This window comes from Spea bombifrons, chromosome 4 (genome assembly GCF_027358695.1).
Source record: "Spea bombifrons isolate aSpeBom1 chromosome 4, aSpeBom1.2.pri, whole genome shotgun sequence".
NCBI lineage: Eukaryota > Metazoa > Chordata > Amphibia > Anura > Pelobatidae > Spea > Spea bombifrons.
Window position 1 is genome coordinate 83600051 of NC_071090.1, and position 11980 is coordinate 83612030.

The 11980-nt window shown below is 39.7% G+C and overlaps 1 protein-coding gene across 2 annotated transcripts; it reads left to right on the plus strand.

The window, feature by feature from the left end:
- The first annotated feature begins 3673 nt into the window (after positions 1-3673).
- On the plus strand, positions 3674-11395 carry HDC (histidine decarboxylase). 2 transcript variants are annotated; one of them, XM_053465138.1, is made up of 12 exons: positions 3674-3865; positions 5271-5443; positions 5716-5829; positions 6221-6343; positions 6614-6748; positions 7571-7714; positions 7941-8007; positions 8086-8248; positions 8503-8593; positions 9256-9354; positions 9709-9810; positions 10544-11395. In XM_053465138.1, the coding sequence occupies exons 1-12, from the start codon at positions 3838-3840 to the stop codon at positions 11246-11248; spliced, it is 1944 nt and encodes a 647-aa protein (XP_053321113.1). In that variant the 5' UTR covers positions 3674-3837; the 3' UTR covers positions 11249-11395. The 2 variants fall into 2 exon arrangements, with proteins under 2 accessions (XP_053321113.1, XP_053321114.1); XM_053465139.1 differs by lacking the exon at positions 9256-9354.
- Positions 11396-11980: the final 585 nt, after the last annotated feature.

The following is an 11980-nucleotide window of genomic DNA, read 5'->3' on the forward strand; positions in this document are numbered from 1 at the left end:
GTTACCAGATGTCTCTGTTAACCCTTTAACCTAGTTACTGTGGCGTTTAGCAGAAGTTGTTAAGAGACACGCACTGGAGACACAGTGCTGACCTAGCGTATCCAACCCTACCTTCCACTTATTTTAATGTTAACACATAGCGTATTATTGTGTATATGTTTGATCTGATTATGTTCACAGCCGTTCATATCCACCTGGATTTTTCCCATGGGTATTGTCACAGATTCATACGCAAAACCTGATTATCCATTTACACAGTATTAAATAAACAAAGTACGCAAGCGATTTGGTTATTAAATGTTATTCTGCCTGGTTCAGACTGAATTCATGCTCCCATTTACATGTTGATAAGCATTGTGAGCTAATATGACTAGTGGCTTAGTGCAAATGACAACAAACTTGGCCAGCAAAATACATGCTATTTTAATGGTCTAGTCATAGGTTTTATTCTATTGTTTATTTCATGTCAAAAGACTATAGTTCCTCTGGTTTTCAAATTTTGGCTTTTACAGTAATCATTAAAGGATTTGTTCAAGGAAGAGTTGGCAGGAGACTTTCGGTTTCAACGCGTCGACTTCATGGATTGTAAAGGACTAACCAGGAATTTATTGTATTTAGCTCTACCCTAGGCCTGACCCAGGGCTCCCAGCTGCCCTATCCACAGCTGCTATCCCTATCATTGAGGAGTGTGATGCCATATCCTAGTAAAATATCTATTAAGAACAAGTGGCGTCTGGAAACAAAATGTCATAGAGGCTGTGCTGTCCTCCATAATGTAAGTAGGCCATATTTTAACACAGCAAGCAGGCCTGGACTGGCCATCGGGCACACCGGTGGGGCGGGCCGCGGCAGAGCCGGATTGACTTAGGGGCTGATGGAGCTGCAGCTCCAGGCCCCTACCTTAAAATAGGCTCAGTAAGGACCGGACTGACTGGGCCTATGCGGCCTCACTAACGCAGGGCACAAGGGGCCCCCACCAGGGCCGGCCTTACGGGTGTGCGGCCGCAGACCCCTAAGGCCGGCCCTGGTGGGGGCTTCCCGGCCCCTTAGAGTGGCGGACCCGGTCGCAGTTGCGGCGGGCTTAAGGGGCCCTGAGTTAATGAGGCCGCATAGGCCCAGTCCTGACTGGGGCTATTTTAAGGTAGGGGCCTGGAGCTGCAGCTCCATCAGCCCCTAAGTCAATCCGACCCTGCCGCGGACCCGGTCGCAGTTGCTGCTTGCTCCGGCAACAAGGTAAGTAGGGTGAGGTAGGGGGGTGCAGTGAGAAGGGGCAGAGGGGGGTTAGATAGTGACAAATGGGGAGAGGGGATAGATAGTGAGAGGGGGTACATACTGAAAAGGGGGAATATAGTGAGAAGGGGCAGATAAGATGGGGAGAGGGGGTAGTGTGAATGCCTATTAGAATGAATCAATAAATGTGTGGATGAATTGTGTGAATGCGTATGACAATTAATGAATTCATGTGTGGATGAATTGCTTGAATGATTTGTGAGACTGCATTAATGAATGTGTTAATGATTTGTGTGAATGAGTGAGTAAATGCAAAGATGGTACATGAAGGGTGGGCTTTAACAATAAATAAATAAATACAAATGGGCTGCTTAGGCTTAAATGCCTATTTTTTGTCCCAGTCCGGGCCTGACAGCAAGTTTGATTAAAGATGAAACTTGTAAAATAGGTCAACTCCCAGTTCACATTTTTTAAGGGTGCGGAATTGGCCTTTGTGCACAGTAAGCTCACCTTGGTCCTTTCTTTGTCAAACAATGATGAGTTTCATTGAAATGAGTGGAACATTTCTGCAAGTACACAACTTGCTCAAGCATGTGGCAACACAGAGAGACAAGGTCCCCACAAGTTTCCTTTGCGAGTTCAGCCCCCGTTGGTAAGTTTGCACCCTGGCTCCCATGAGTTATACCCAGGTTTAGATGCTGCTGGTCTTTGAGACTTTGTGAATTCCCATGTTGTTCCACCCCACAGGTTGATGGGTCCAACAGCCTGTGTGTTTTTCCATACTTTTTTACTCTGGCCAATCAGCATTTACAAGGGGAAAGGACAAGTGTTGGATTGAGCTGAGATTGAAGTTCATCTATCTACCATACTACAAATACTGGGGTTCGGCGGAGAAGCTGTACTGCTATAGTTCATTTTATTGAGTTACTGGGGCTGCAGCAGAAGGTTTCTTCCCACGTGTTATGTAATAGTTGATTTATTTATTTATTTAGGAGCTAATTCTTTAAATATTTTTCCTATTTAATATTAAGTTGCGCTACCAGCAAAACCTTTTTTTTTTTGCAAAGCACAAAATATGAAATCCGTAAATATCTGTGCCAAAATTGGGCATTGGACAGTGCATGCCGTGCATACTGTTCCTGAATTGACTTTAAGTTGCACATTTACACTACCAGCAAAACCTCTTAATTTTTGACAACACAAAATAAATTTGTGCTATTTATGAATAGCTCAGTTAGACTGGCCAAAACAGGGGGTTATGCGCATCCAAGTGGTCCTTCATCAGTATTCCTGTCTACCAGTCACCAGAGTAGCCAGTCTTGTATTGTTACATTTAGATTTTTTTTCCATTTTACAATCGATTTGGAAACGTCTGTGAGAGTGATTCCAGTTTTCGTATGTTGAGCACAGGCAGCAGACATCTACAATAAAGTAGTCAGTTGACCCCTGGTATACCAGTCCCAAGTAGGCTAAAGCCCTCTTGCCTGGAGTCAGAAATACAAACATGCAGCATCACTAGTACTAGTGAACACTATAGTACTGGTAGTAGTGGTAGTAAGTGTTAAAATAATCTCCACCCCACCTACCAAAGTGAGGCCCAATTTAAGTCACTACCAAGGAGTCACAAAGTGGTCATGTTCTTGTGTCTTGGTGATATCAAAAGGGGGGATTCAGTCCTGTACTGCTGGACATGTCTATATGTCAGTGCTTTATCACCTTCATTACTTTGAGAGATCAATTCATCGAAATGGTCCAATTTCATTCCCATAGCATACTGGTGCAGTGATGCTGTTACTGGTGGTCCCGCAGTGCAAACTCGAGTCTGGATCTCTTCCTAAATCTTGAGATGATGCTGCTGTAAAACCCCTCCAAATTTAATTTCCAAACCAAAAGGGCGCTCCGAACATTGTCCCCACTGAACTGAACTGGACTGGCTGAAAAACTAAATTCGTTGTTCAAAAATGAACGTGACAAGAATGAAAATGTCATCCAAATTGATTTTGCTTGCTATGCACAAGTCTAGAACATAGTTTCCAAATAAATACATTATGGCCAAATCATCCCTTGGACTTTAATTTCCAAGATACTTGTTTTTAGTATGTGCAAAGGAAAACCGTTGTAGGACAGTGGCCCATTGTGCCATAAATGCATATGGTCCGTACATCTTCTCTTGGCACCAACAGCCAAAACCCATGGTTCCTTGACTGATGGTTGCCTGGTTATGGATTCAGCAATTGTATTAGCCTTGTATCTTTCACTGGAAAGAGCAACTGGCAATGTATGTTCCCAGCAGTGAATGGGTCATAATTGGCACTCAGAAGATCTAGTCAAATGAATATGAATTACAAGGACTGTGTAGATACAGCTGAGGACATCAAAGATAGCAGCAAAGCAAATAGGGCTTGAGAGTTTCTTTTATTTTGAATCAACATGATGGGGTAGGATCGGAAATGGAATAAGATAAACTATTTACGTAGAAAGAAAATGTAAATTACCTAAATCTGAAAGATAACAGGGGTATAAAAGCTGAGAGGTGAGAAGGAAGGTCAGATACAGGTAGGCTGGAGTCCCACATCAATCATTACTGGAGACTGGATACAGACAGCAATGGAATCAGAAGAGTACAGGAGGAGAGGTAAGTTATGCGCCACTCACCAAATTATTTTATTCACCAATAGCTGTTTCAACAAATAGATTTTAAATCACTTTTCTAGTAATGCATTTTATACATACAAGTTGCATTTGCTTTTGGGACCTTAAAGGTCTCGTATGCAGAAGGAATCAAGATATCAACCAAAAATATAAAAACATTTGCAATTTGATTTTTTACATAAATATCATCGTATCTAATTCATTTGATTGGCATTTTGTTATCGGGGGCTTCTGCTGATGTTCGTACCATCTTATGTCTACTGGTTAATTTGACCAAAAAAGATATATGATATCATAAGTTGTGTTTCTGGATGATGATATTGGATAATTCATTATTGGACAAGACACGTATTTGATCTATAGCCAGGAAATCCTAAACATGCATTCTTTTTCCTGACATTTTCATGGTTTCCTTTTTTCTGTAAATTGTGTAGATTAGCCTGTGAGCGATGTTACTGTGCTTTGATGCTTAATATATTGCCATGAACCTATCGTTACATAATATGAATGGGTGCACTTAAGGAAGTAACTTATTATTTTGTTATATGTCAGGGATTTCAATAAAGAACAGGAAGAAGACAGATTAATCTGTATTTTTTCCTCAACAGATGGACAGTACAGAAACAAGATACCTTACACAATAAGACAGAATAGAACACCATAGCCTGATCAGAGCTTATTATATTCACTGCCGGTTTTAGTACAGGGGTGTTTTTATTAGGAAAGAGTAGTGGTGTATTCTTCCTAGGTCCAAAGTGATAACTAGGTGCAGATCGCTGGATCCCTCTGTTGTCCCCATTTTCTTGGAACTTAGAATGTTTCAAATTATGTACCAAAGTGCTCTAAGACCACAAGAGATACAATAATGTCTTACATAAAATAGCAAGGAAAACAGACAATGTGTTTATAAATTAAATGATGTTAATATTTGTGCAAAAATATAATGTAACTTAAAATGTGGAAGCCGTAGAGTATTTTTTATCAGGGATGCTATTTGGTTAAGGACCAGCCCTGACTGTATTCAAGCCAATGACTGTTTCAAAGACATTTTAAATCTACAAGACCGCCACATTTTTGGTTAAGAGCAGAAATGTCAATTTTTCCCCTTCATAAGAGAATACATTGCCAGATATAGTATTTTCCGCTAATCCAAGGAGAACTCCCAAGATCTGACCCTGATCTTTGTATCGATGGTCATCGGAGTCCTCTACATCTGTAAAACACTGCATTAGCACTTTACAATTGTCACACAATCTGAGAGCTTGTAAGTGGCCCTCCATACACCCAAGCAAATCACTTTGATATTTTATTCAACCACCTTCATATATATATATATATCTTTAGTTTTTGTTATGTAAATGTATTCACTGAATCTTGCCTCTATCCAGGGAAAGAATTAGTGGATTATATCTGCCAGTATCTCACCACAGTGAGAGAGAGACGGGTGAACCCAGATGTTCAGCCTGGCTACATGAGAGCTCTTCTACCCGACTGTGCTCCAATGGAGTCTGAAAGCTGGGACAGTATTTTCAGAGACATTGAGGACATCATCATGCCGGGGGTAACGTCAACATTTCTTCACTGGTCTTTCTCACCAAAATGGGACATGTTTAACTATGATATGGACCAAAGATTAGTCCAAATAAGCATTGGTTTAAATGCTATGTATGACTGATCTATAAAATTGTAGCATGTGTATGACACATATATGGCTACTATGCACAATAACCATGTTTTTTTTAATGTAATAGTTGCTGATGTATCAATATCGAGTGCATACATCCTATTCCACACCTTGTTTTAAAAAGACCTTTTGTGAATTTTTGGCTGTAGGTGGTCCATTGGCAGAGTCCTCATATGCATGCCTACTTCCCAGCTCTTACCTCCTGGCCTTCTCTGCTTGGAGACATGCTCGCTGATGCTATTAACTGCTTGGGATTTACATGGGTATGTTTTATATTAATACTTGGGACACATTCAGACTTGGAAACACTTAGTTTTTTTTATACAGGACAATAGCCTTCTGACAATGATGATAGATAGATCAATCCTGCCCATGTAGTGGCATATACCTCCAACAGGTTGCCAGAGTATTCTGACATAAGTGTGGCTTCATCTGCCGCTTCTCATAAGGGTTTTACTGTGACTCAGTAATGTGGTACCAAGAAGGACTGTTTTATGTGGTGTAAAACGATGGCGCTGCATGTTATTAGTGCCTCTAAACCATGTAACATGGCAGTGCACACAGGTTAAAGGAAACAGGAAGTGACAGAACAGTAATCGTGAGCAACCAGGGGAATCAAAACTGATTTCTTTCGTTTTTTCTTGCTTTTGTAAGGCCTCCAGTCCTGCTTGCACGGAGCTGGAGATGAATGTGATGGATTGGTTGGCTAAAATGCTGGGTCTTCCTCGTCATTTTCTTCATCATTGTCCAAACAGCAAAGGGGGAGGGGTACTACAGGTAAGTTCCATTACCGGTCTCATTTATATTTATATGTAGCATAGCATACAGTGGAATAGTGAGTTGATCAGTGGCACCCTAGTGGTTGTGGCCATTAGAATTTACTGTATTAAAACTTTATAAAGTATATGAAGCACCAACTATTTACATCTAATGAGGTTTGCAAAGCATTGATAGTAGGCAGTAGGGTGCTCAATGTTTAATTCATTATTTAACACTAATACTAATTAAGGTTAATTGCATTACACTTTATTTTATGTTGCACTGCAGAGCACAGTCAGCGAATCGACCTTGATAGCTTTGCTAGCAGCCAGGAAGAATAAGATTCTGGAGATGAAAACCTCAGAACCCGACACTGATGATTCCCAGCTGAATTCCCGTCTGATCGCCTATGCGTCTGATCAGGTACATGGAATAAAGGTTATTTAATGCACGTTCAACATGCACTTGCCATTTGTTGTTATTGTTGTAATTTGAATTCACCATTTTATAGTTAATGGCATAATATGCTGTTGTTGGTGATGACATAGGACAGGGATTCCTGCCAGAGATCCATGGATTGCCCCAGCTGGGGTAAGCTGGCTAATAAGCTTTGATATAAAGAGTCCCTGATGCAGATCCATATCAGTTATATGATTAGTGATTCCATGTTTAATTTACATGTTGCAGGGTTACATTGTTTTACATGTGACCTCAAAAAAAGGGACCCTGCTTTTATTAAACCTCTAAATGTTCTCAGTGATAAAATATATGAGAACAAAAAGTCTTGGATTCTGGAACAGAAATAATTGATCTTGGAAAAATGATTATACAGAAACAGGACAAATCAATGTGTTGGAAACATTAGGAGTATATTTGGCCCACGACATTCAACTGAAGGGTATAGTCATTCTTTTACAAAAGCTTTCATTTCCACCCCAACAATGACCTCATAACTTCTTAGTTGTGGCTGTATTGTATAGGACCCTTGCAATATGGATGTACATAGCATTGTGCATATTATTCACATATTAGACTGAATCTCTGCTATATTTAAGGGTTGAAATTTTCAGTAGCCTATTCAAGGAGTACAATGCATGATAATATATAACCACATTAACAACCGGAATACCAAATGTATTCTAGCACCTTGACGAATTATCTCACTAACCCAGGGGTTTTTATAATAGACATATAAAAGCAAATATTGTTAATTGACAGTGTGTTGCCTTTTTATATGTTTTGCAGGCTCATTCCTCCGTAGAGAAGGCCGGTTTGATTTCATTAGTGAAAGTTCGTTTTTTGCCAGTGGATGAGAACTTTTCACTACGAGGTGAAACCTTGAAAGCTGCGGTGGACGAAGACAGAAAACGAGGCCTTGTCCCTGTCTTTGTGAGTGATGGACACACATACACACATATGAGACCTGTTCTTTGTGAAGTTTCCTAATAGATCAGCCTTTTAGCTTTCAAGACAAAACTGTATTCTGACTTTGTACAGGAACATAGCTGATGATGTCAGTCAGTGAGCCCACTGATTATTTTTTTTAACTTTTCTAAAAAAATGCATTCATCCAGATCATCTAAAGCATTTTTATGGACGTGTTTCCTTCTTGTAGGTTTGTGCGACTTTGGGTACCACTGGCGTGTGCGCTTTTGACAGTCTGGCAGAGCTAGGTCCCGTTTGTAAGTTTTTTACGTGCTACAAACCAGGTATTGTAAATGGATCTGTTCCAGTCACTGAAGTTTAACCTTATTGTTCAGGTGCCAGAGAGAGATTGTGGCTTCACATCGATGCTGCATATGCAGGTACTGCCTTCTTGTGCCCAGAGTTCAGGATGTTGCTTAGCGGAGTGGAATATGCCGATTCTTTCACATTTAATCCATCCAAGTGGATGATGGTCCATTTCGACTGCACTGCATTCTGGTGAGTCCATTCAAACTACCGTATGTGCGAGAAAACACATGGTGTGCCTCTTCTATAGAGATATGCATCGAGTTGGGGGCAGTGGGCACAATAGCCGAGATTCTATAAATCCAATATAATAAGGCTCTGTATATATGGAATGCAGAACATTTCTGCAAATGCCAGATATTATTCATAAACCTAACGTATTATTAATTAATATAAGACTTCTAATGACTTCAAGCAAATACATTTCTGCACTGTTACCTTTGTAGGGTAAAAGACAAATACAAACTACAGCAAACATTCAGTGTAAATCCCATCTACCTCAGGCATGCGAATACTGGAGCAGCAACTGACTTCATGGTAAGTGATACAAGCAGAACACATTTTATTTCTCTTATGCCATATTTTTTGTATACTGAGTACAAAATGTTAAAGCTGCAATTTAGTTACATTATTTATTTTACTTTACTCAGAGGGTGGTAAAGGGTGCCAGGTTATCACTAAAATGAACTACATTGTCCATCCAAGGATCCAGTTTCTGAAACTGCAATGGTCCTGTTAAAAAAGATTGCTGTGTGTGTGTCCTATATAATGAATTTTCAGAAGTTGCCCAAAATATAACAATTACCGTGCCGACCACATAAAGAACATAACAGAGACCTATGTTCCCCCTACACACATTATGTTACAGATTCCTCTCTCTCTATGTATGTTATGTTTCTAAATACTTACTTGTCATTGCAGACAGAGCACATATATAATGTGATATTTCAGTTTTGAACGTATAATGGCCAGTGATATGATGACACACAATGTGCACAAGCTTGGTAATAAAGAATTATGGAAGTCTTTATGGCCACGTTTCGGTTCATGCTTCGGGTGTTACCATAACACAGATAGGCTGGAACTCTATTAATATATGGAGCGAGGTTGTACACAGGATTGCCCTGCTTTACAATGCAATACATCTTATTATTAATTATTATTATCATTATTATTATGCATTATTTTACATATTGCAGCACTGGCAGATTCCCCTTAGTCGTCGCTTTCGCTCTCTGAAGCTTTGGTTTGTCATTCGGTCCTTTGGAATTAAAAATCTTCAGGCACACATTAGACACGTAAGTGTGACATAGAAGATCATGCTGGAGTTGTGATGTGGTTGTGATTGCTGCTTTTGTTTTTTTGTTTTTTACGTGACATCTATGTTTATTTAGTTTGTTGCAATTCAATCATCTTTCTGCAACTATACAGTTTCTTAATTATTATTATTATTATTATTATTATCAGCATTTACCCCTTTTGTAGAAAATATTTGTCTTTCTATTGCTGATAAACAGAAAATCACTACATATTGTGCATCAGGTGACTCTGGCATGCTAATATATACATAAAACCAACTGCATATTTACCAACTGTTTCGGGACTGTAATAAATTGCTAGGTACAGTAACAGGTTCTCATTCATTATTTTAGGGCACTGAAATGGCCAAGTATTTTGAATCTTTGGTTAAAAGTGATCAGTTGTTTGAAGTTCCTGCCAAGAGACACATGGGACTGGTTGTGTTTCGAATAAAGGTAATCTTGTTTAGGCCAATATTCCAATTTTTTATAATGTGTTCTGTTCAACTTAAGCAAAGCTTTCAGTCTTCAAGACGTTGTGTTTAAAATTATGAGATGTCAGTGTTGTTAAGGTGTGACCACTTAATATTGTGTGACTCTGGACTCTGCTTACATATTATTAAAGTACTTTTAACCTACTGGGAGACTGGGTATGTCCTCATATGTTGTTATGGAAACCATTGAGCTAAATAAATATGTTCAGATCAGGAAATGTAATAGGCTGTCTATTGCACCAGTTGGTAACTGGTGCCGCTATGAGGCTCTTTCATATGTTAGCAAATATGTCTCTGCATGAGCAGAGCGCTCTAGAACACCAGGAACCCTCTGGCCTAGGCCATAACTTCGGTGGGGCAAGAGAGGCAATTGGTATTGCAGAGGGGCACACCAGAGCTGCCTGGTGGTAATGCTCCTTCAACCACTTCTACTTACAAAGTCGAATGTGATGTCAATGAAGGGTGGTACCTCCAATGCTGCCCCAGACACCAAGACATACTCAGGCCCCTCTGATTTGGATTAAAAATACAATTTCACAGTTATGGGGGTATTTCTTCTGATTTAATTTATCATGTACATAGTGCCCCTTGCATGGCAGCCATTTATATTTATAGGATTTCCATGTCAGCCAACATGGTTCTCATTCATTCAAGTCATTCATTCATGCACATTTGTTATCTGTCTATAACCACAGGGTCCAAACTTTCTAACTGAAGAAGTCTTAACTGAATTGACAAAGTCTGGAAATATGTTTCTTGTCCCAGCAACTCTCCGTGACAAGCTCATCATTCGTTTTACTGTCACCTCGCAATTTACAACTAAGGAAGACATTCTGAGGGACTGGAAACTCATCCAAGAGACTGCTATTCATGTCATCAGACGTCATCAGAATAATCCCACCATCAAAAACGGTATTTCTAATAATACCACCACTGTACCAAACCTATACATTAACGATAAAGAGGATGAGGAGATTACTGTTCAGCCAAAGCATGAAGCCTATAGCCCCAAAGACTGGGTTGAACAGATTTCTGAAGATGATCTGGATCCATTTGATGATTGTTTCCCAAATAATGTACCGGTAGCTAGCAAGCACAGGCCAACGTCCTTTATGTATAAGTATTGGTCCATCCAAGAAAAGAAAAAGACCACTCGTTCCCTCAGCTGCAACAGTGTGCCAGTTCACACTCCAAGGGAAGTAATGGGCGAAAAGCTGGTGTCGCAAGATGTACTTCAAAAGGATGGTAGTATACTTTCCACACTGCCTGGCAAAGTCATGATTCTTGAAAAAAATGCCTTTAGGAAATTAATCAAGTTTTACAGTGTACCAAGCTTTCCAGAATTCAGCATTCAGTGTGGTCTAAAGCTGCCCTGCTGTCCACTGCAAGCACTAGTGTAACGTAAAATGCATATCAATGTATCTGTTTCAATACGCTGTAGAGCTATATTCCTGCTACAGGGAAATATTTCTGCTTTATTAAGTGTAGAGCTAGCAACTTTCAACCCATGGGGTAATCCGACATCATATACACAATGAAAGCACACCAAAGCTGCTGATGTGAAAGGCCACCATTTACTGAATTGCTTCTATACTGTTACATTAAATACCCAGAGTCTCAATTTTGATCACTTGATCACTTTGATTTAACCGCTTTTACTGATTATCAGATAGATGGAGGCTGTATACTGTAGGCAGTGACCTGTAACTACATACAATACAAGGGCACAATATCTTTGTTTTCCTCTCTGGCACCAACTCATCGTTGGGTGTTAATCTGTTCTTTACTGGCTTGATCTCATCAGAAAGTGGATTTGGCTCCAAAAAGGGTTACAATTATTATTGCAGAATATTTTGTTCCACCGAAGCTGTGCCTTAAGTCATCAAACACTGCCTAATTATTTTCTTGAAGACATACAAGAGGCAGTATTATGAACTGTCTGCATTGAGGTGGGACTTGGAGAAGGGCAGGGGAAAGTTTTCATGCAAAAACCCTAAGAAACATATATACACTTACATGGTGAGTTTTAATTCCTAAAACTATTTTCAGGTCAGATTAGATAACATGTTTCTTATGCATATTATTACAGATGCACTCTAAAGCCAAATCCCAAACTAACAGTAAAGTTAAGT

Coding starts and splice junctions, on each gene's coding strand:
- HDC (XM_053465138.1), top strand. CDS start 3,838: ATGGAATCAGAAGAGTACAGGAGGAGAG. Junction 3,866..5,270: donor AGAAGAGTACAGGAGGAGAG/GTAAGTTATGCG, acceptor GCCTCTATCCAG/GGAAAGAATTAGTGGATTAT. Junction 8,249..8,502: donor TTCGACTGCACTGCATTCTG/GTGAGTCCATTC, acceptor TTACCTTTGTAG/GGTAAAAGACAAATACAAAC.